Source organism: Patiria miniata, unplaced genomic scaffold (genome assembly GCF_015706575.1).
Source record: "Patiria miniata isolate m_02_andy unplaced genomic scaffold, ASM1570657v1 HiC_scaffold_8, whole genome shotgun sequence".
In the NCBI taxonomy this organism is placed as follows: Eukaryota; Metazoa; Echinodermata; class Asteroidea; order Valvatida; family Asterinidae; genus Patiria; species Patiria miniata.
The window spans coordinates 7,676,421-7,701,129 of NW_024037075.1; the positions used below are offsets into that span (position 1 = coordinate 7,676,421).

The window sequence follows — 24,709 nt, forward strand, 5'->3', positions numbered from 1 at the left end:
CATCTCATGATTTTTATAAAGTCTCGGTTTGATTAAAAACTTCGTACAGCACAATTCAAGAGTAAACTTGTAAAGGTTTCCAGATTGTAATACCTCGCACTGTTGACTTGTTGTCTATCATCTCAACCGGGAAAATTCTACACAATTAACGATCTTATTTTTCCAGTTATTCATGTCAAGTTTATTCTTTCCCACATAATTTTCCTGACGAGTACATCATGACGTAAATAAGTGCTTTTTAGCAACAACAAAGCATACATCGCAGGTATGATATGCGCGGTACATGGTTGACTGTTATAGGTTTCATGATTCGGCAATTCGCAATTTATTAGTCTCACTCGAAAGTCATCTCACGGCTGACTAATACCGTAATTTTATATACCAAAGCTCACGGTTCATTAATATCTCAGAAATGTGTGACGGCTCTATGGTTTGGACCGACTGTGCCTGTGAGCTGAATTGCCAAGCTATGGCTTCGAGAGAAGATCCAGTCTATGAATGTGACAACTCGACCTGCGTACCCGGTTGCAGCTGCCCGGCCGGCATGTTGGAACACGATAAGATGTGCGTGGAGCCGGAGGAGTGTCCATGCTACTACAACGGGACTTTCTATGCGGTAAATCCAGTGTTAGAAATGTTGAAAACTAAAACAAATATGCCCTAATGGATAATCATTAGGAAAAACTGACTGCACAGTATATCCAAGGACAAGTTTTAAGACCAGGTTTGGGGTCCTTTTCATGGTTCTACAGCTTGTAAATGTTGGGTTGGTTTTTAAATTGTACCCGTTTCATTATCAATTTCCCAATTACGTCACAGTGCCATACTGTATGGGATTATCACTTTTTAGCTGGAAAGTAATTATGTATTTACTTATTCACCCATATAGGGCTTGCCTACAGTGTAATGAACTAGCCCCGTTTGTTCAATGGGTATTTAAACGCAAACATTGTTTCTCAATTTTGTAGATCTTACTTTTTCAAATGTCCATACCGCTAGGGAAAATATTTTGCGCTGTGAGCAATACACCATAAATAAACACGCCTTGAACGATCTTCTTCTTTTTTCAAGCTAACTGTACATTATAAAATACTTTGTTTACAGTACGGTGACACAGTAGTAATCAATGATTGCTACATTGGAATCTGCGAGAGGACAACAGAAAGAGTTGAAGATCCACTGAGCATTATTCCCAACTGCAACATTGAAGTGTGTTCCAATGGAACAATGCTTCGGGATGTTCCCGGCGAGTGTTGCTCCTGTGTACCAGGCAAGTATTCATTCTGTAGGCCTTTTCACGACTTTGTCACTTTTCTCCCGCAGTTTCTTTCAACTGTTAAGCGTATTACCTAATTTCAAGTTTTATACGTTTAAACTCATGCCCCGTATCTTCTTGAAATGTCATAGGTCGCGTCAATTTGTGAAGTATCCTAAGTATATAGCTTAAAGAAATTGCTTATAATAAGTTAAGTGCCTCAAACAGCTTCAGGGAAAACTCTAAAATTATTTCCTTTGATACACCGCATTAAGTACATACATTATAGCCTACGGAAAATGCAAGTAGCCTCATCTTTCTGAGTTTTATTGTGAATATGCTTATGGTAATTGAAACCTTCTTCACGACTGTATTACAATTTCTTGAACTCTGTACTAATAATCAAAAGGATGGCGATTTGGTAATCGCTTTTACCTGCTTAGCTTTGCATTCATGCGGTACTGTATAAACCAGCACAAAATAGTACAGTGCACGAAATGTGTTACTTATAGTCGTAACTCTGTTTATAGAATGCCAAGACGGAATGGTGTATAGCGAATGTGCATGCAATCGCAGCTGTGAGTACCCAGAGATGACGTGCTCTGACAATTGCATGCCTGGATGCAGCTGTTCAGAAGAGATGTTTTGGAATGGAACGGAGTGTGTTGAACAGTGCCCCTGTCTCTACATGGACCGCTTGGTACGTATGTTAAGCGCTCGTTAAACGAACAATTCGAAGTGGATCCTTGCCGATCACGTCGTAGTAAATGTAGATTTGGGATCCATGAGCCTAATGTGCTTGCTAACCAACCCGCTCCAACTAACCAATGTTAAAGACATGTATTTACATAACGGGAAAACTCCCAGATTTCGTTAATTTCCGTGAGACCTTTGAGAATTTTAATGCGTTGACTGCAACGCTTCGTCTATCGTCGCTTGAATACAATCTCGACTCCAGCCACGGTTTTTGTTCTTTTTTTTCTTTTTTTGATCCACTACCGAGTCTTTTGCCCTTCATAAGCAGCGAACACCCTGCTTGGATTAAATTCATGACGTGTGATGCGACTCGCTTTGGGGAAAACTATTATTTTTAAAAAGACTTTAAATTGACTCAGTTTCATCATTTCCTTTTACCTCTTTTTTTCATCAGCCGGCTCTGGCTGTTTTGTTTTTTGTCATCCCTGGCAAATTCATGGATATTATTCCCTTAATTTTTCTTTGTTAATCTTTAAATAGAATGAGAAAGTCTGGACACAGGATAACTGCACCATGTGCAAGTGGAAGGATGTTGATAACTGCTTGGTAAACTGCCACGAATTTTGTGAGATCAAAGATGCATGTGGCGAAGATGTAAGAATAAATTTATCTTTTTTAAAGACAAACTAACACTTGAGAGAGAGCAACATTGTCTTTTGTATTACATTTATAAAATCGTGTGATTATGCTGTTCTAAAACACAGCGACAAAGTGAAAGTGAAGTGAATGGTTTGTAGAAGACAAATAAAATAATACGGATGGATTTATTTCTTCTTTTTGAAACAAAGATGGACCTAGTCAACGAGGACCCCGACGATATGATTTGTTGTCACTGCGTTCCAAAAGGTAAACGGGCCATCATTTGCTTTCCCCTCTGTCTCGGCTTACATAAAACATTAATAAATATCCAAACGATATTAATTTCGGCTTATACAAATTATGTCCTAATAAATAGGCAGAATACTTTGGCTTTTGTGTTAAATGCAAATCACATCCAACTACAAACCCTACGCAAACACATGAGCTGTTACAATTTTATTCTCACCTTTTACCAATCAATTCTTGTTTTACACATTAACAATTTTCGAGAAGAAATGTTTCAAAACTGAGTAACTTACCTTTGTTTGTACTTTTTAAACAGAACGTTGCAAACACGACGAAGATCCCGTCGATGTATACAGATCCGTGAGTTTCCAAAGCTTATAAATATTTTTAAAATCTGAAACAAAAATATGCAATCATCTTATCAATCGTTCATATCACTGCAATCATAACCAATCATCTTATTTAGTCGTATAATAAAAGGGGAATGATTATGACGTTATCAACAGGATACGGAAGCACACATTTTTTTTTCCATCACGTAATCTTTCGGTTGTTACCCAATGTTATTGAATTTGTGAGAGAACACTTTTCACACGCAGCATTTTCAAAATAACCCTAAGAACATTTTAATGATGGTGTAAATACTAACACAACATGGGAATATGTAATTTATTTGTATAAAAAAAGTAAAACTCAAACAAAATTTCAAATAGATAGTTTGTTACCTAAGTTATCCCTGTAATAATGTGTGACGCAAACTAAGTATGGTTGGAGGCAATTTAGTCAATATCGCCTAATAAGCAATGAACGAGTACATATGAAAATGGGTATTTTTCATTTGAAGGTTGGGGAGGTTTGGATGCCGAATGTGTGCGAGGAATGTGAGTGTTCACAGAGTGGCAATGTCATATGTCGGGAGACTATGTGTCAGGACCCACCTTGCCAGCTTGTAAGTATGCTGTTTAATCATTCTCTTAAATAGATTTATTTTGAATAAGCTAAATGAACACGAGCATTAATCAGGGCTGCATTTTCGGATTCATATGGAATTTCGACTCCCATGAAAGGAGGTCTCCTTTTCCATGTTCAATTTGGACTCTCAGCACTCGTGCCTCTGGTTCTGCGCACTGGGCATGCGCAAAAAAAACTGTTTTCTATACTGGTTTGATTTGCTTTCGTTAGGCTATTAACTTGTTGTACGTGCATCCTTTAAAACTGCACAGCGAATAAGAATGAGGGTGAACATTACAAAGTTAATAGAAACGATTCTAAATTGTTTTATCAGAGAAAAAAATGCCTGACTGAGAATGTCCACAAATTCGAACAGTTATATGAACAACGTTCGCAAATTGAGCGATTCTATAACTCATGATATTCTTTAAACTGTAAATCTCCAATCTGTTTAGGGATACGAGCCATACCAGGTTGAGGGTGAATGCTGTGCTCACTGTAGTAAGTATCACATATATTAGTTTTGAGCCCAATAATTATTATCGCTTTTACGTCAAACTGAACGTGTCACCTGAAATTTCAATTCCAATGCCTCACCTTGAAAATCTTCAAATGTATCCAAATAGGACTACAAAATATATTTTGTCATTTCTACATTTATTGTGGGAAATGTATGTTATGATACGGTCTATAAAAAAATAATACATTCAAGGGGGAAAATCTATTTAAAACAATAAAAATTTTCCATACAGACTGCTATATACTGTGGCCACGCAACAAATGTTAAACTGTGAAAGCGTGTGGAATAACAAGTATCGGTTCCATTAAGTGGCCCGTAATTATTATTTTGTGCTCGATTTTCCTGTAGAACCAATTCCTCAGCCAACAACACCGGAGCCAGAAACAACTCCTGCTTCATACGGTGAGTTTACTTCTACTTCTCGAACTGTTTTGTTCACTTGCGTACAGTTCACTTATGACTCACACGTGAATCATGTGGAAAGAGTTACGGTTGTATCAAGGTCGCTATTGTGTAATGTGCAAAAACCATCATTTGTGCCGCTTTCGGATAGCCTCTTTCTGTCGAACAACCAAACAAATCAGGTAAATAAATACAAGGGACTTGTGACCAGCTAGCCCCATAAATGTGGCCTATTTACTGGACTGCCTCCGTAAACATAGGCCACACATCCACATGTACAAAAACGTGTCGACTTTGCCAGATTTTGATTTTCACATTTAGGCTTACTTTGTAGGTTTTTTTTGCTTTAGAAGCATTCTTACCCTCTATATAGGCTAATCAGAAAGTGCTGCCTTTTTCAGATGTCCATTTTTTGTGAAATTTCTAGATACATTTGCACACGTTTGGGTATCAAAATTTCAACATGAAATTTCACAAAAATTAGACATCTCAGTGAAAAAGGCAGCACTTTCTGATTAGCCTATATACTGAGGGTGAGAATGCTTCTAAAGCAAAAAAAACCCTACAAAGTAAGCCTAAATGTGAAAATCTAAATTTGACAAAGTCGACACGTTTTTGTACATGTGGATGTGTGGCCTATGTTTACGGAGGCAGTCCAGTAAATAGGCCACATTTATGGGGCTAGTGACCAGCCTACTGCACCCCGTGCCATTAATGTGGTGTCTCTTGGTGGCGCCTCTTGGTGGCGCTTCATCCTCTCAAATGTGTTCAAAATATTTGTGCATTTATGTACCCAAACACACTAGTAAAAATCAACTATTTAAGTTTTGTATTAAAACAAAAGTAAACACAATTTTTACTCTACACAAATACGGTTTCAAAATATATATTTTCGTAGAATTTTTATGATATGAAATAAAATGTTATTTCACCAATCAGACAGGTTTCGTTCCCATTAATCGTGTATTATCAAGTATGTAAATCGTTCAGGTACCATGCATGCAGAAAGCCTTCACGCACAGCACGCACGTGGTCATTTTGATGCGACTAATGACATGGAGCTATAAATATGATCATGACTATCCTTCGGCGTTTTCTCACGTTGAGGGTTTTTTTTTTAATAATTATTTTTTGTAGTATTTTTGTGAGCCACGCAGCTAGCGATACGTGCTAAATTAGTAAAAAAAAACACTGTGCTCCCCGAATTTAAAATCTTAACTTTTTAGTCACTTGATACTCACTCGGGCATGTCGGGAATCTTGCATTTTAGGGCTGATGACCCATCAAATTTTGGTCGAACTAAAGTCTGATCTTAACTTAAAACTTGGGCATGTAGTTGCAGAGTAGTCCGAGTAACTTGGACCCCACTTATCGCCGTTTTTTAACATGTCCAAATGTTAAAAAAAGGCGATAAGCTATAAGTTGGGTCCAAGTTACTCGGACTAGTTGCAGAGTGGATAATAGTATCCATTTACCTGGTGTAAAAGCAGGAAAAATCGAAAGTCCTATTTCGTCTGAATAAAAAGTGACTCCCTGCAAGAGTTGTACAAGATAATTTGATTAATTGCAAGTTCTGCATTTTAACTAGGCCAGTATAGCTTCTAACTTAATTGAAATTAAGTAGGAAAACAAAAGTACTATCAAATTCAGGGAACACAACTTGGTAATCTTGTAGTTTAGGACCCCAGTGCATTCCAATGAAAAGGCATTTTGTGTTTTGAGAAACATTAGCTCTACTGAGTGCAGCGTTGAACTACGGTACAATAAGTTATTACGGAGGGTACCGTAGTTCAATGCTCCACTCAGTAGAGCTAGAGAAACATCTGCTGATAATACGATTACGAGCAGGAAAAGTCATAGCTAGCCTGAAAATTTGGGACTCTCAATACTGGAAAAGTCACTGTTTGTGTTTGGAATAATGTATGATGTAGTCCGAGTAACTAGGACTCTACGAATCGCCTTTTTTAACATTTGGACATGGTCGGGCGATAGTTAAGGTACATAGCGGTATTGCGTTACTGATATTTTTTTTTACCATTTTCACTCGTACCCCCAATCAAAATCTTCATATTTCACTCCCAAAACAGTCTTCAAACTGCCTTATGCGACCCTGTAGGCTTCAGTGGGAATTGGAAATACAAATGGTGGTGGTTAGGTTTACATACCTTTGGGAACAAAAGAGAAATTTCACCTTCAATTCGGGAAACATCCTTGTCACACATGCCTTGTTTGAGGCTGCCATTTTGAATTCATTTCAGGAAAAGTAGACATATGCATGGCTCTGGCTAGACTGTTTCCTGGCAAACATCAGACAGACCAATCACAGGGCACTTTGATTGGTCACCTGACCAATCACCAATCACAAGGCACTTTCATTGGTCACCAATCCAGGTGACCAATCAGGTCATTTCCGGAAGAAATTTTGACACACAAAGTTAGAAGTTGTATATATCAAACCAGGAATGCCTAATTTATTTTTTGTGTGCTGCCTCAAATAAAAAAACAAAATATTAACCAGAGCACATTTCAGAGCCCCCCCCCCCAAGTATAGCAACTTTTTCACACCTGTTTCCATCTATGGAGCCTAGTTTACAGAGGCAGTCTAGAGTAATTACCCAAGCTATCGGTTTACAGAGAACATTAACATATTTGTAAAATTTCAGACAAGTAGCAACTCCTTTGTCTTTCTGAATTATGTCACTGTTCAAACTAGAAGCACTAAAAGACACCTTGCTTTTTTGCTTGTTTCCGTTCAAAGAATGCCCAGAAATTTGCTACATAGACGAACCACTCTCCTGTGAACAACAATTGGCCTTCACCGAAAGATCCAACAGTGCACCATTTGTGGAACAGTCAGAGTGTAGTCCTATGTTTAGTGACATGTTCAATGTACAGCCGAACTGCTCCTGCAAGGAGGGATTCTTTAAAGATGTCACCGGAGGCGCTGTGGAAGAACAACTTGGGTACACGTTCAAGTCCGGGATGTGCATTCTATGGGACACATGCGCAGAAGGTAAGTTTCACCTGCATTCATCTATTTTCACCTGTCTCATCGGGTTCCCTTTAAAGACTCATGTCTTATAATAGCCAACCAAATACATCAAAATTGACCATTACATGCATACAATGTATGGGACATGTTCATAGAAGGTAGACTTTACCTGTATTCACAGTATGTTTTCACCCGTTTAATTGGGTTCCCTTTAAAGACATGTCTTATAATAGCCAACCCAATCGAGCACTGCAGGTGTACAATGTATAGTGGGTACCATACCTGTATGGTACCCAAATACATCCCGTACACTACATGTGTGGAGCGAGGAATATGTGGAGCGATGCTCAGTGACGTCATGAAACACGATGCACGACAGTCGTGTTACTGAACTTGTTTTGGAGAAGCGCCACCTAATAAGTCATCCAAAAATTTCATATTTTATTTTTTTTCTTGTTCCGTTTGAGTCGATTATTAGCTTCAGGAATGACTGCTCCATGGTATGAGTTATGTTGAATGGAATCTGGGTTAGGATAATCGAGGGAAAATAGACCATTTGTGTGATACCATGAGTGATACACCGGGGACATAATATAGAAATTAGAATGTAGGTTTATACAGTCAAGTTTTGCGAGCCTCTTACAATCTAGGTTTTCTTAACGTACTACTGTACTGTAGTTGTACCTCCAGCTCTAATGCGATGAGCATAAGAGCTGGAGTCACTCAAGCTATGACCAAGTTTGCGCAAGGACTATAGTTGACCAATGGTTAACTAACGTTTGCCCGAACTCTGTCTAGTCGATGGTGGTTGACTACGCTAGTCGACTATTTGGAACCAGCCTACTGGGATTGGTTGCATCGCTGGTAACTAATAGCCGCGCGCATTCATAACGCTAGCAGAGAGCCAGGATCCAGAAGTTTTGCAATGACATTTTGACCAGCGTTTGACAAGAGACGTGCGCACGTTGCTATCAGTGCGCAGGTGTAAGGTGGTACGTCACAAATCAACCACTAGTCGACTAATGTTTCTTGCCCGAACTTGGCCCAGGCTAAATCCATAGATAGAGACTATTAACACATGTAAGTGAAAAAGTTGACTTGGCATGTACAAGTGAGCATAAGTTAAGATTTGAAGATGTTACCTGAAAATACTACCACTACTGCACTTTGGCAATTGATTCTGGTGGTTCATCACTGTGTTTTCATTGCCATGACGTAAATCACAAAATAATACACTTGTGTAGAAACCTTCAAATATTTGCTCATTTTTCTGATGTTCAGCTTCTACAACTGAGGAGCCCCTGTCCACAATGTCCGTTACAACAACTGAAATTCCATGTGAGTATTATTTTCTGCAAGGTTGCATCTAACAATTAAGCTACATGTATTTTAGTTTCATTAATAATAAATTGTGCATGTATCCACCATTATTGGTGCTCAAGGCGCTACATCATTATTAACCTACTCAATGGCCAATGAAACATGCCAAATACCATCTGAGCTCTTTGGAGAGTATACAGCTCCAAGCTGCCATTTTGCCGCAAAGCAGCTTAAATCAACCACAATGACCATATCTGCCCTCACATGTTCACATTTACTCCTGGGGGAAGAAGCAATGAGTGACAAAGTGCCTTGCCCAGGGGCACACGCACTGTAGCCGCAGGCTGGACTCGAACCCACAACATGCAGAAATTTCCGCAGACCACAAATTTAATTTTCCAGACCACAAGGCCATGGCACTCCACTTGCCTCTAGCTAGAATTTATTTGTTTTGTTTACAATATAACATAATCTAACTTTGAATTCCACATTGCCAGTACACATTTTACATTTGTTTACAAATTGGATGTTTTTCCATCATGTTTAAAAAAAATATGGAATAGTTAAAACTTTTAAGAATGCTTCCTTTCTAGATCAAAATGTTTGTTCCTTTCTTTGTAGATTGTCAAAACATTTGTCACGTGAGATGTGACAAGTCACAAGAAGAATATGAACTCTTCTACAATACAACCACATGCAAGTCCGAGTTTGCAAAGTTCTTCAATGCTTCCACCTACTGCCAATGCAAGGAAGGTTATGTGAAGGATGAAGAGGGAGAAGCTGTGGAACAACTGGGATTCCAGTTTAACACATCCATGTGCATCGAAGTAGAGAGCTGCAAGCCAGACTGTGTGCACGATAACCACTTTTTATACGTTAGTGTAAACTTTTTTCGATGTATTTTTTTAAAGTATGGGCTCCGTGTACAAGTACCCCATCGACGGCCAGAAAAGGAGAGTTTGGGGTGACCTAGACTGGTTCCCGATCCATCCGCTACGTATTTCGAATGTATCAAAAGTTACTAGAGGCGGGGATTAGTCTCGGAGAACATCGCAAGTTGAATAGCTTTTGCACATTCAACATTTTGTACTTCGCGCGCGAACCAGTACAGTACAGTACAGTACGCGCACGCTGCATGTCCTGTCCACGGAGTTCTCAAAAGAGGTAAAAACGCGCCCTATTTTGTTGGCGTACGGAGTCCATACGTACCTGTGTTTTTGTCTTTGTCATCAAGAGCTCATCACATAGACTGGGATGTTCATACAAAAGTGTTTGATCATATAATGTCAAATTACCACTTGACTGTCTGGTCAGTGTTCTGGAAGTGTTTGGTCAGCAACCACACCATAGGTTGTGGACAAAAGAGTGGCTTTATTTTCCCGTAAAATAACAGCAAATTCTTTATCAAATGGCATATAATGTTTACTTACCCGTACTTTCTACAGTTGTCATAATCGTGCTATCCCAGCACTGAATGTTGGCTCTCACAGTTTTTGTCATCCACCACAGTTTTTCATAGGCTTTGACTACTGTCTACTGTCTGCAGCACTATACGATCTGCTACATCCGTGCTGACAGTAACAGAGCCTGATACCATAAATACTAGCCAATATTATAAAGTCAAACACCTGGCAAGTTTACTGAAGGGCACGTTGGGCTCTAAGAAGCATTTCCACTACAACAATTATTCACAACAATAATAATTTGCAGCTGTATTATTCGTTTGAAAAAAAAAAATGTTGAAAGACCACGAAAAAGAAGAACATAAAATTTGTAAGTTCTGTGTAATATGTCATCTAAAGGAAAATCAGGGTACACATTTGTTGTCCTGGAAAAAAAATGAGTTGTTTGTGTCCCTACTCAATTATTCAAGTCCATCATTTTTCTTTTCAAAAACGTCCTTCATGCGCGTGTAGGATTTTTAAGTCATTGTTTCAGAAAGGATATAAAGTAAACAGAAAATATAAATGATATGTTTTTAACAGGAGGGGGAATCAGTTATGCAAGACTGTGAAATATGTGAATGCCGGAGGAAATCCACCCAGCCCTCAGCAAATAGTTCTGCTTCATTGAATCCTACATACAGCATGATTTGCTATCCTCTTCAGGTGTGCACAACAACAGCAGGTAATGCTTTATTTCCTTAACAAATTTGAAGTTCACACTTCTTTGGTGTAAGGGCACAAATTTTTAATATGTGGTGCCTGTTTTGTTTTTGTTTTTTTTAAATAAAGGAGAAATTCAAACAGTTCAGAAGGATTTCTGAAAGAAATATGTTATATATTTTAAAGCCAACAACATGTCAAACGTTACACTATTTTAATCACTATATACACATTACCAATTATACATGTGCATTGTACTACCAAGATTGCCCCATACAAATGAGCATATTTTCTTTCCCAATGCCCTGCTCTTTTCTCCCAGTTTTGTTTTATTAGCAGTGTTCCCCTTTTTATGGACACAAGTCACCAACCAATGGCCCCAACCTGAATACACCCAATCTCTACAGGTGGACTCCAAAGACTTCTTTAAGAATCAACCAACTCCCTTGCTTAAACCAGTCATTTCTCCACTATTTTCATTTACAAGATCAATTCTTAACATGTCTGAAACTTTTGTTTGTGTTTTTCTATTTGTTCAAAGAATACACGACAGCTCAGCCAACAACACGAAGCACCACCAATCCTCCATCATCAACAACTGGTATATCTGAATTTTTTTTCAAAAGTATTACTTTTTTATTGCCCCTACATTGCCCAATGGGAAATCTGCTCCTTAATCTACCCACTTGGGATGTGCATCAGAACTTGGTACCCTGAGCGATGATGTCAGCCTAGTGCATGTAACCGACTTTAACTATTACTTAGTTTCCAAGATTTTGAAAAAAAAAGTTTTCAGTGCCCTTTGTGGGGAATTATTGAAATGAAATCCAGGATACATGAACAGACCAAAACAAAATAGATTTAACCCTTTCATTACCACATTGTTTATTGACTTGGCTCTCCCCAGGACCAAATTGTTTGCTCAGTCATGCGGAAATCACTAGAGCGTGAACAAAATGAGCACGAGTCCAAAACTCACTTTTTTCAACCCAGATTTTCACTGCCAAGGAGTGATTTAAATCAATCTTACTCTTTTATGTGATGTAAAAATGAAGTCCATATGTGTAAATATCAGAAAGTTAGGCCTGTTTGTTCATCTGGTTCCATTTATCAAACTGCAAGCCATTTCACCGCATGACCGAATGGCACTCCATACCTCAATTTGTGAGTGGATACTTCTAAAGCACTTTTCTCATTTTTAGTAATGGCAACACTATGAATAAACTACACCATTAGAACGATCCGAAAACACTCTTTCAGCTGGTATATGGTTGATGTATGGGAGGCCAGACATATCAACATGCCGACTTTCTGAAAAGTAGTGAATATATCTATGTTGAGGGTGTTCTGTGTGTGGTTTCCTGGTCGACTAAAGTCGCCCATGGGAACCAGCAGGGGGGTTCTTCTTGTCGACAAAAGTCGCCCATGGTAAAGAAAGGGTTAATGTTTATGCGCATATTAACGCACAACAGATGACCCTCGCGAATGTAGCTGTCTATGCGTATTTCTACCAGCTCTTTCACAAATTACCTGCATTTGAACTTTTGGGTTGGGTTTCTTTTATGGGCACCTGGGTACTTCCATATATTTCCATGTGGTACCTGGTTCCTGTACTTCCCATAACTGCACGCCACTACTACCAACTTTTTTCCTCTCCAGGGTACTGTTTGGAACCCGTGGACAGCAAATCGGGACTCCTGTCAGATATCACAGGAAGAGGTTCAGTGTTGCCAGACAAAGCCGAAGGTCACATACAACTGACAGACCTTCCCATCACTCTGGAAGCAGAAGAGCCTTCCAGTCTAGACAGTGAATTCCTCAGACCTGTTGATGTCAGAGCTATCAGGTTCAGGTTGCAGCCCACAATATCTTTAACCACTCCGACAGGCACTGAAGAAAAATTCACACCTCTAGAAAGCACTCTGGCATTGCTTGTTAAGAAACCAGGAGAGGAGTACTTTTCACCCGTTTTGGAAGCAGGCACTGCTCGAGATCAAGTGAAGGTAAGAAGCCCCTCAAATCAACAGAATCATGCAACGCTTGAATTCAAAATGTTTGCTTTCTAAGCCTTCCAAGATTTTTTGTCTAATAACTAAATTTGATGTGTGATTGTTCCTCTGTCTTTATCAGATGTTCACAGTCTCCCTTGACAGCGACTTACCTGAGAAACTGCTGTTCCCGAGCGAAGACACAGCTCTGAAGGGCATTGAGCAGTTGCGTATTGAATTCCGAACTGTGTCCGGTGGTAAATCTGCAAAACTACAAGTGGACATTCTTGGATGTACAGAAGGTAGCCTACCCTCAAGTCAGATTTGGTTCATGTTGTACCTTTTCAATGCAAGCACAAATAAATCAATGACATGCCTCATGCCAAAAATATCCCTGACAATGCAGATTATCAAGTTTACTGTCATGAAAAGCTTTTTCCACATGACATTAACACATGTTAGTGCTTTCCACATTTTCTGACCGCTGCTGGATATTCTCAATGCAGGTTACTGTCTAGAGCCCATGGATGGGGAAAAGGGACTTGAACCTGAAGTTAAGGCGGCTGGAGATTTCACCATTGATAGTCAGACCTCCTACTTGACAATCACCCAGTTGCCAATTGACCCAAGCTCAAGTGATATCCCCAGCGTAGAGCTCCTCTTCCGTCAACCCATCAAGGTCACAGCAATAGTCTTAGCCTCGCGTTCTCCTCAAGCAACAAGTGCACCCACGGGTCAGCCAGCAGCAAGCACAACCACATCCAGGACTGCTGCAGGGGAGAGGCTGACTGAGGTCACCCTCACTCTGTCCACCAAGAAGCCTGACGATGATGAATTCACTACACTGACTGATGATAACACCAATCAGCCCAAGGTAACCCTAACAGTCCTGAATCCTCCAATTTCAATACAATTTTGCACACCCCCTATAAGGAGTTAGGGTTAAATTAATACAGCCATGTTACACACTTGGCATTGCTTCTTTCTACCACCAACTTTTGTCCTTGATTTTGTTTGGGTCAATTGTTTACATCCAGGCTCCTGTTTTTCTTCTCAAGCCACACACTGACCAATGTACTGACCAGGGCATTTTTCTCCCATCTTTCCCAGTTGCTAACTGTCCATCTGGAAGGAGACGAACCCGAAATCAAGTACTTGCCGATAGATGAAGACACACTGGATGGTATCACTGAACTGCGCGTACAATTCCAGTCTGTCAGTGACGATGACGCAACAACGTTTGAGTTACATGTTCTGGGTTGCATCAAAGGTAGACCTTTAGAAATGTTCTTTTATTGTCTAAAACTCAGAAGATACCTTCAGAACACTTTGTCCTGTTATTCGGCACCAACATCCTAATGTCACTGTTCAGGCGATCTAAATAAACCACCAAAAGGTGAAATTTTCTTTTCCATGCAGACTATTTTGTCCAAGACTTTATGCTTTAAATACACATTTTTTAAATAAAAGAGAAATTCAAACAGTTCAGAAGGATTTCTGCAAGAAATATGTTATATTTTAAAGCCAACAACATGTCAAACGTTACACTATTTTAATCACTATATACACATTATCAATTATACATACGTGTGCATTGTACTACCAAGATTGCCCCTTACAAATGAGCATATTTTCTTTCCCAATGCCCTGCTCTTTTCTCCCAGTTTTGTTTTATTAGCAATGTTCCCCTTTTTATGAACACAAGTCACCAACCAATGGCCCCAACCTGAATACACCCAAGCTCTACAGGTGGACTCCAAAGACTTCTTTAAGAATCAACCACCTCCCTTGCTTAAACCAGTCATTTCTCAACTATTTTCATTTACAAGATCAATTCTTAACATGTCTGAAACTTTTGTTTTTGTTTTTCTATTTGTTCAAGAATACACGACAGCTCAGCCAACAACACGAAGCACCACCAATCCTCCGTCATCAACAACTGGTATATCTGAATTTTTTTTCAAAAGTATTACTTTTTTATTGCCCCTACATTGCCCAATGGGAAATCTGCTCCTTAATCTACCCACTAGGGATGTGCATCAGAACTTGGTAAAAAAGTTGTCAATGCCCTTTGTGGGGAATTATTGAAATGAAATCCAGGATACATGAACAGACCAAAACAAAATAGATTTAATGTTTATGCGCATTTTAACGCACAACAGATGACCCTCGGAATGTAGCTGTCTATGTGTATTTATACCAGCTCTTTCACAAATTACCTGCATTTGAACTTTTGGGTTGGATTTCTTTTATGGGCACCTGGGTACTTCCATATATTTCCATGTGGTACCTGGTTCCTGTACTTCCCATAACTGCACGCCACTACTACCAACTTTTTTCCTCTCCAGGGTACTGTTTGGAACCCGTGGACAGCAAATCGGGACTCCTGTCAGATATCACAGGTAGAGGTTCAGTGTTGCCAGACAAAGCCGAAGGTCACATACAACTGACAGACCTTCCCATCACTCTGGAAGCAGAAGAGCCTTCCAGTCTAGACAGTGAATTCCTCAGACCTGTTGATGTCAGAGCTATCAGGTTCAGGTTGCAGCCCACAATATCTTTAACCACTCCGACAGGCACTGAAGAAAAATTCACACCTCTAGAAAGCACTCTGGCATTGCTTGTTAAGAAACCAGGAGAGGAGTACTTTTCACCCGTTTTGGAAGCAGGCACTGCTCGAGATCAAGTGAAGGTAAGAAGCCCCTCAAATCAACAAAATCATGCAACGCTTGAATTCAAAATGTTTGCTTTCTAAGCCTTCCAAGATTTTTTGTCTAATAACTAAATTTGATGTGTGATTGTTCCTCTGTCTTTATCAGATTTTCACAGTCTCCCTTGACAGCGACTTACCTGAGAAACTGCTGTTTCCGAGCGAAGACACAGCTATGAAGGGCATTGAGCAGTTGCGTATTGAATTCCGAACTGTGTCCGGTGGTGAATCTGCAAAACTACAAGTGGACATTCTTGGATGTACAGAAGGTAGGCTGCCCTCAAGTCAGATTTGGCTGATGTTGTACCTTTTAAATGCAAGCACAAATAAGTCAGTGACATGCCTCATGCCAAAAATATCTCTGACAATGCAGATTATCAAGTTTACTATCATGAAGAGCTTTTTTCCACATGACATTAACACATGTCAGTGCTTTCTTTTCTGCATTTACCAACCGTTTCTGGATATTCTCAATGCAGGTTACTGTCTAGAGCCCATGGATGGGGAAAAGGGACTTGAACCTGAAGTTAAGGCGGCTGGAGATCTCACAATTGATAGTCAGACCTCCTACTTGACAATCACCCAGTTGCCAATTGACCCAAGCTCAAGTGATATCCCCAGCGTAGAGCTCCTCTTCCGTCAACCCATCAAGGTCACAGCAGTAGTCTTAGCCTCGCGTTCTCCTCAAGCAACAAGTGCACCCACGGGTCAGCCAGCAGCAAGCACAACCACATCCAGGACTGCTGCAGGGGAGAGGCTGACTGAGGTCACCCTCACTCTGTCCACCAAGAAGCCCGACGATGATGAATTCACTACACTGGTTGATGATAACACCAACCAGCCCAAGGTATTAATACAGCCATGTTAAACACTTGGCATTGCTTCTTTCTACGACCAGCTTGTGTCCTTGATTTTGTTTCGCTCAGTTGTTTACATCCAGGCTCCTGTTTTTCTTCTCAAGCCCAACACTGACCAATGTACTGACCAGGGCATTTTTCTCCCATCTTTTCCAGTTGATAACTGTCCGTCTGGAAGGAGACCAACCCGAAATCAAGTACTTGCCGATAGATGAAGACACACTGGATGGCATCACTGAACTGCGCTTACAATTCCAGTCTGTCAGTGACGATGACGCAACAACATTTGAGTTACATGTTCTGGGTTGCATCAAAGGTAGACCTTTAGAAATGTTCTTTTATTGTCTAAAACTCGAAAGATATCTTCAGAACACTTTGTCCTGTTATTCGGCACCAACATCCGAATGTCACCGTTCAGGCGATCTAAATAAACCACCAAAAGATGTTATTTTGTTTCCTCGCAGACTACTCTGTCAAAGACTTTATGCTTTAAATACACATTTCTCAACATTATTACCATTTTGCATAGAATACACCACTCAGCCGACGACAAGAACCACCAGTGTCACCACCACTCTGATAACCACGACTCCTCCCTCATCAACAACCCAAGGTAAAGCAGGCCCAGTCATTGAAGATTAAATTGCCAACTCTTTTGCATCGACATCTCCATAGGTTTTGTTTGTGTTGGAAATGGGTTCTGTCTGGTGCCTGGAAACGTTTGCATTTATATCCCACTTGACCCAAATCGTTGGCTGTGTCTTGACGGAAGCCCTGTTTTCTCCCTGCAGGGTACTGTCTGGAATCCATGGATAGCGAGTCTGGACTTTTGTCGGATGTCAGAGGTAGAGGTTCAGTGTTGCCGGACAAAACCAAAGGTGACATCCAACTGACAGACCTTCCCATCACTCCGGAAGCAGAAGAGCCTTCCAGTCTAGACAGTGATTTCAATGGACGTGTCATTGCCAGAGCCATCAGGTTCAGGCTGCAATCCACAATATCCTCCACCACTCCGACAGGTGCTGGAGAAGAAATTACGCCTCTTGAAATCACTCTGACTTTGCTTGTTAAGAAGCCAGGAGATAGCGACTTCACGCCCGTTTTGGAAGGGGACACTACTCAAAAGAAGGTAAGAAAGCCCCCAAATCAACAGAATCGGGTTACACTCACTTTGCCCACTTTGCTTTCCCAGTTGTCCAGTATCTCATTTCTAAATGACTAAATTCTAAGCATGTTTGGTCCTCTTCATTGCACAGATTTTCAGAGTCACCCTTGACAGCGACTTGCCTGAGAGACTGCTGCTCCCGAGCGATGACACAGCTCTGAAGGGCATTGAGCAGTTGCGTATTGAGTTCCAAACTGTGACCGGTGGTGAATCAGCAAGACTGCAAGTGGAGGTTCTGGGATGTGCAGAAGGTAGGCTGCCCTAAAGGTTATTTTCATGTGTTTGTTTTGCTTGTTGGCTTTTTTATATGTTATTTACGGTTTCATCAAGTACATTTTGTCTGAAGTTGAACCTTGCAAGTTGCACGGAAAAAAACAGTTTGATGATATGACCTCGGGCCAAAGGTCTCACTACTTGCAAAATGCAAGGTATCTTTTTCATCGGCTCATCCAAGTACATATTTGTGTTTGCATTCTTTAGAATACACAACAACTGAAATGACCACTAAAGTCACCACTGTCACAACACCGACAACAACTGTCAGCGAAGAAACAACAAGCTCCCGAACCACGACGTCACAAATGTCAACTTCTCCAGGTGAATAGTGTGGACGTGAACTTTTTACTAAAATTATCACCCTCGGACATTTCCATACCACCTCTCATCAAGCTTTTTCCACCCGAAATTACGCATGTCAGTGCTTTCTTTTCTGCATTTACCAACCGTTTCTGGATATTCTCAATGCAGGTTACTGTCTAGAGCCCATGGATGGGGAAAAGGGACTTGAACCTGAAGTTAAGGCGGCTGGAGATCTCACAATTGATAGTCAGACCTCCTACTTGACAATCACCCAGTTGCCAATTGACCCAAGCTCAAGTGATATCCCCAGCGTAGAGCTCCTCTTCCGTCAACCCATCAAGGTCACAGCAGTAGTCTTAGCCTCGCGTTCTCCTCAAGCAACAAGTGCACCCACGGGTCAGCCAGCAGCAAGCACAACCACATCCAGGACTGCTGCAGGGGAGAGGCTGACTGAGGTCACCCTCACTCTGTCCACCAAGAAGCCCGACGATGATGAATTCACTACACTGGTTGATGATAACACCAACCAGCCCAAGGTATTAATACAGCCGTGTTAAACACTTGGCATTGCTTCTTTCTACGACCAGCTTGTGTCCTTGATTTTGTTTCGCTCAGTTGTTTACATCCAGGCTCCTGTTTTTCTTCTCAAGCCCAACACTGACCAATGTACTGACCAGGGCATTTTTCTCCCATCTTTTCCAGTTGATAACTGTCCGTCTGGAAGGAGACCAACCCGAAATCAAGTACTTGCCGATAGATGAAGACACACTGGATGGCATCACTGAACTGCGCGTACAATTCCAGTCTGTCAGTGACGATGACGCAACAACATTTGAGTTACATGTTCTGGGTTGCATCAAAGGTAGACCTTTAGAAATGTTCTTTTATTGTCTAAAACTCGAAAGATATCTTCAGAACACTTTGTCCTGTTATTCGGCACCAACATCCGAATGTCACCGTTCAGGCGATCTAAATAAACCACCAAAAGATGTATTTTGTTTCCTCGCAGACTATTCTGTCAAAGACTTTATGCTTTAAATACACATTTCTCAACATTATTACCATTTTGCATAGAATACACCACTCAGCCGACGACAAGAACCACCAGTGTCACCACCACTCTGATAACCACGACTCCTCCCTCATCAACAACCCAAGGTAAAGCAGGCCCAGTCATTGAAGATTAAATTGCCAACTCTTTTGCATCGACATCTCCATAGGTTTTGTTTGTGTTGGAAATGGGTTCTGTCTGGTGCCTGGAAACGTTTGCATTTATATCCCACTTGACCCAAATCGTTGGCTGTGTCTTGACGGAAGCCCTGTTTTCTCCCTGCAGGGTACTGTCTGGAATCCATGGATAGCGAGTCTGGACTTTTGTCGGATGTCAGAGGTAGAGGTTCAGTGTTGCCGGACAAAACCAAAGGTGACATCCAACTGACAGACCTTCCCATCACTCCGGAAGCAGAAGAGCCTTCCAGTCTAGACAGTGATTTCAATGGACGTGTCATTGCCAGAGCCATCAGGTTCAGGCTGCAATCCACAATATCCTCCACCACTCCGACAGGTGCTGGAGAAGAAATTACGCCTCTTGAAATCACTCTGACTTTGCTTGTTAAGAAGCCAGGAGATAGCGACTTCACGCCCGTTTTGGAAGGGGACACTACTCAAAAGAAGGTAAGAAAGCCCCCAAATCAACAGAATCGGGTTACACTCACTTTGCCCACTTTGCTTTCCCAGTTGTCCAGTATCTCATTTCTAAATGACTAAATTCTAAGCATGTTTGGTCCTCTTCATTGCACAGATTTTCAGAGTCACCCTTGACAGCGACTTGCCTGAGAGACTGCTGCTCCCGAGCGATGACACAGCTCTGAAGGGCATTGAGCAGTTGCGTATTGAGTTCCAAACTGTGACCGGTGGTGAATCAGCAAGACTGCAAGTGGAGGTTCTGGGATGTGCAGAAGGTAGGCTGCCCTAAAGGTTATTTTCATGTGTTTGTTTTGCTTGTTGGCTTTTTTATATGTTATTTACGGTTTCATCAAGTACATTTTGTCTGAAGTTGAACCTTGCAAGTTGCACGGAAAAAAACAGTTTGATGATATGACCTCGGGCCAAAGGTCTCACTACTTGCAAAATGCAAGGTATCTTTTTCATCGGCTCATCCAAGTACATATTTGTGTTTGCATTCTTTAGAATACACAACAACTGAAATGACCACTAAAGTCACCACTGTCACAACACCGACAACAACTGTCAGCGAAGAAACAACAAGCTCCCGAACCACGACGTCACAAATGTCAACTACTCCAGGTGAATAGTGTGGACGTGAACTTTTTACTAAAATTATCACCCTCGGACATTTCCATACCACCTCTCATCAAGCTTTTTCCACCCGAAATTACGCATGTCAGTGCTTTCTTTTCTGCATTTACCAACCGTTTCTGGATATTCTCAATGCAGGTTACTGTCTAGAGCCCATGGATGGGGAAAAGGGACTTGAACCTGAAGTTAAGGCGGCTGGAGATCTCACAATTGATAGTCAGACCTCCTACTTGACAATCACCCAGTTGCCAATTGACCCAAGCTCAAGTGATATCCCCAGCGTAGAGCTCCTCTTCCGTCAACCCATCAAGGTCACAGCAGTAGTCTTAGCCTCGCGTTCTCCTCAAGCAACAAGTGCACCCACGGGTCAGCCAGCAGCAAGCACAACCACATCCAGGACTGCTGCAGGGGAGAGGCTGACTGAGGTCACCCTCACTCTGTCCACCAAGAAGCCCGACGATGATGAATTCACTACACTGGTTGATGATAACACCAACCAGCCCAAGGTATTAATACAGCCGTGTTAAACACTTGGCATTGCTTCTTTCTACGACCAGCTTGTGTCCTTGATTTTGTTTCGCTCAGTTGTTTACATCCAGGCTCCTGTTTTTCTTCTCAAGCCCAACACTGACCAATGTACTGACCAGGGCATTTTTCTCCCATCTTTTCCAGTTGATAACTGTCCGTCTGGAAGGAGACCAACCCGAAATCAAGTACTTGCCGATAGATGAAGACACACTGGATGGCATCACTGAACTGCGCGTACAATTCCAGTCTGTCAGTGACGATGACGCAACAACATTTGAGTTACATGTTCTGGGTTGCATCAAAGGTAGACCTTTAGAAATGTTCTTTTATTGTCTAAAACTCGAAAGATATCTTCAGAACACTTTGTCCTGTTATTCGGCACCAACATCCGAATGTCACCGTTCAGGCGATCTAAATAAACCACCAAAAGATGTAATTTTGTTTCCTCGCAGACTATTCTGTCAAAGACTTTATGCTTTAAATACACATTTCTCAACATTATTACCATTTTGCATAGAATACACCACTCAGCCGACGACAAGAACCACCAGTGTCACCACCACTCTGATAACCACGACTCCTCCCTCATCAACAACCCAAGGTAAAGCAGGCCCAGTCATTGAAGATTAAATTGCCAACTCTTTTGCATCGACATCTCCATAGGTTTTGCTTGTGTTGGAAATGGGTTCTGTCTGGTGCCTGGAAACGTTTGCAGTTTATATCCCACTTGACCCAAATCGTTGGCTGTGTCTTGACGGAAGCCCTGTTTTCTCCCTGCAGGGTACTGTCTGGAATCCATGGATAGCGAGTCTGGACTTTTGTCGGATGTCAGAGGTAGAGGTTCAGTGTTGCCGGACAAAACCAAAGGTGACATCCAACTGACAGACCTTCCCATCACTCCGGAAGCAGAAGAGCCTTCCAGTCTAGACAGTGATTTCAATGGACGTGTCATTGCCAGAGCCATCAGGTTCAGGCTGCAATCCACAATATCCTCCACCACTCCGACAGGTGCTGGAGAAGAAATTACGCCTCTTGAAATCACTCTGACTTTGCTTGTTAAGAAGCCAGGAGATAGCGACTTCACGCCCGTTTTGGAAGGGGACACTACTCAAAAGAAGGTAAGAAAGCCCCCAAATCAACAGAATCGGGTTACACTCACTTTGCCCACTTTGCTTTCCCAGTTGTCCAGTATCTCATTTCTAAATGACTAAATTCTAAGCATGTTTGGTCCTCTTCATTGCACAGATTTTCAGAGTCACCCTTGACAGCGACTTGCCTGAGAGACTGCTGCTCCCGAGCGATGACACAGCTCTGAAGGGCATTGAGCAGTTGCGTATTGAGTTCCAAACTGTGACCGGTGGTGAATCAGCAAGACTGCAAGTGGAGGTTCTGGGATGTGCAGAAGGTAGGCTGCCCTAAAGGTTATTTTCATGTGTTTGTTTTGCTTGTTGGCTTTTTTATATGTTATTTACGGTTTCATCAAGTACATTTTGTCTGAAGTTGAACCTTGCAAGTTGCACGGAAAAAAACAGTTTGATGATATGACCTCGGGCCAAAGGTCTCACTACTTGCAAAATGCAAGGTATCTTTTTCATCGGCTCATCCAAGTACATATTTGTGTTTGCATTCTTTAGAATACACAACAACTGAAATGACCACTAAAGTCACCACTGTCACAACACCGACAACAACTGTCAGCGAAGAAACAACAAGCTCCCGAACCACGACGTCACAAATGTCAACTACTCCAGGTGAATAGTGTGGACGTGAACTTTTTACTAAAATTATCACCCTCGGACATTTCCATACCACCTCTCATCAAGCTTTTTCCACCCGAAATTACGCATGTCAGTGCTTTCTTTTCTGCATTTACCAACCGTTTCTGGATATTCTCAATGCAGGTTACTGTCTAGAGCCCATGGATGGGGAAAAGGGACTTGAACCTGAAGTTAAGGCGGCTGGAGATCTCACAATTGATAGTCAGACCTCCTACTTGACAATCACCCAGTTGCCAATTGACCCAAGCTCAAGTGATATCCCCAGCGTAGAGCTCCTCTTCCGTCAACCCATCAAGGTCACAGCAGTAGTCTTAGCCTCGCGTTCTCCTCAAGCAACAAGTGCACCCACGGGTCAGCCAGCAGCAAGCACAACCACATCCAGGACTGCTGCAGGGGAGAGGCTGACTGAGGTCACCCTCACTCTGTCCACCAAGAAGCCCGACGATGATGAATTCACTACACTGGTTGATGATAACACCAACCAGCCCAAGGTATTAATACAGCCGTGTTAAACACTTGGCATTGCTTCTTTCTACGACCAGCTTGTGTCCTTGATTTTGTTTCGCTCAGTTGTTTACATCCAGGCTCCTGTTTTTCTTCTCAAGCCCAACACTGACCAATGTACTGACCAGGGCATTTTTCTCCCATCTTTTCCAGTTGATAACTGTCCGTCTGGAAGGAGACCAACCCGAAATCAAGTACTTGCCGATAGATGAAGACACACTGGATGGCATCACTGAACTGCGCGTACAATTCCAGTCTGTCAGTGACGATGACGCAACAACATTTGAGTTACATGTTCTGGGTTGCATCAAAGGTAGACCTTTAGAAATGTTCTTTTATTGTCTAAAACTCGAAAGATATCTTCAGAACACTTTGTCCTGTTATTCGGCACCAACATCCGAATGTCACCGTTCAGGCGATCTAAATAAACCACCAAAAGATGTAATTTTGTTTCCTCGCAGACTATTCTGTCAAAGACTTTATGCTTTAAATACACATTTCTCAACATTATTACCATTTTGCATAGAATACACCACTCAGCCGACGACAAGAACCACCAGTGTCACCACCACTCTGATAACCACGACTCCTCCCTCATCAACAACCCAAGGTAAAGCAGGCCCAGTCATTGAAGATTAAATTGCCAACTCTTTTGCATCGACATCTCCATAGGTTTTGCTTGTGTTGGAAATGGGTTCTGTCTGGTGCCTGGAAACGTTTGCAGTTTATATCCCACTTGACCCAAATCGTTGGCTGTGTCTTGACGGAAGCCCTGTTTTCTCCCTGCAGGGTACTGTCTGGAATCCATGGATAGCGAGTCTGGACTTTTGTCGGATGTCAGAGGTAGAGGTTCAGTGTTGCCGGACAAAACCAAAGGTGACATCCAACTGACAGACCTTCCCATCACTCCGGAAGCAGAAGAGCCTTCCAGTCTAGACAGTGATTTCAATGGACGTGTCATTGCCAGAGCCATCAGGTTCAGGCTGCAATCCACAATATCCTCCACCACTCCGACAGGTGCTGGAGAAGAAATTACGCCTCTTGAAATCACTCTGACTTTGCTTGTTAAGAAGCCAGGAGATAGCGACTTCACGCCCGTTTTGGAAGGGGACACTACTCAAAAGAAGGTAAGAAAGCCCCCAAATCAACAGAATC

General features: G+C 41.6%; 1 protein-coding gene across 1 annotated transcript in view; it reads left to right on the forward strand.

Moving 5' to 3' along the window:
- The first annotated feature begins 412 nt into the window (after positions 1-412).
- Positions 413-24,709, forward strand: part of LOC119719702 — a 44,651-nt gene continuing 20,354 nt past the window's right edge. Inside the window, exons 1-41 of the mRNA XM_038189198.1 lie at positions 413-616; positions 1,105-1,270; positions 1,786-1,955; positions 2,492-2,605; positions 3,681-3,785; positions 4,243-4,288; positions 4,656-4,709; positions 7,468-7,722; positions 8,983-9,039; positions 9,643-9,848; positions 11,007-11,148; positions 11,668-11,727; positions 12,786-13,129; positions 13,257-13,416; positions 13,621-13,988; positions 14,225-14,384; positions 14,997-15,056; positions 15,463-15,806; positions 15,934-16,093; positions 16,304-16,671; positions 16,838-16,997; positions 17,211-17,294; positions 17,473-17,810; positions 17,938-18,097; positions 18,327-18,443; positions 18,594-18,961; positions 19,128-19,287; positions 19,500-19,583; positions 19,762-20,099; positions 20,227-20,386; positions 20,616-20,732; positions 20,883-21,250; positions 21,417-21,576; positions 21,790-21,873; positions 22,053-22,390; positions 22,518-22,677; positions 22,907-23,023; positions 23,174-23,541; positions 23,708-23,867; positions 24,081-24,164; positions 24,344-24,681. Of these exons, the coding sequence (XP_038045126.1) occupies positions 413-616; positions 1,105-1,270; positions 1,786-1,955; positions 2,492-2,605; positions 3,681-3,785; positions 4,243-4,288; positions 4,656-4,709; positions 7,468-7,722; positions 8,983-9,039; positions 9,643-9,848; positions 11,007-11,148; positions 11,668-11,727; positions 12,786-13,129; positions 13,257-13,416; positions 13,621-13,988; positions 14,225-14,384; positions 14,997-15,056; positions 15,463-15,806; positions 15,934-16,093; positions 16,304-16,671; positions 16,838-16,997; positions 17,211-17,294; positions 17,473-17,810; positions 17,938-18,097; positions 18,327-18,443; positions 18,594-18,961; positions 19,128-19,287; positions 19,500-19,583; positions 19,762-20,099; positions 20,227-20,386; positions 20,616-20,732; positions 20,883-21,250; positions 21,417-21,576; positions 21,790-21,873; positions 22,053-22,390; positions 22,518-22,677; positions 22,907-23,023; positions 23,174-23,541; positions 23,708-23,867; positions 24,081-24,164; positions 24,344-24,681 (7,806 nt within the window). The remainder of the gene's footprint in view (positions 617-1,104; positions 1,271-1,785; positions 1,956-2,491; positions 2,606-3,680; positions 3,786-4,242; positions 4,289-4,655; positions 4,710-7,467; positions 7,723-8,982; positions 9,040-9,642; positions 9,849-11,006; positions 11,149-11,667; positions 11,728-12,785; positions 13,130-13,256; positions 13,417-13,620; positions 13,989-14,224; positions 14,385-14,996; positions 15,057-15,462; positions 15,807-15,933; positions 16,094-16,303; positions 16,672-16,837; positions 16,998-17,210; positions 17,295-17,472; positions 17,811-17,937; positions 18,098-18,326; positions 18,444-18,593; positions 18,962-19,127; positions 19,288-19,499; positions 19,584-19,761; positions 20,100-20,226; positions 20,387-20,615; positions 20,733-20,882; positions 21,251-21,416; positions 21,577-21,789; positions 21,874-22,052; positions 22,391-22,517; positions 22,678-22,906; positions 23,024-23,173; positions 23,542-23,707; positions 23,868-24,080; positions 24,165-24,343; positions 24,682-24,709) is intronic.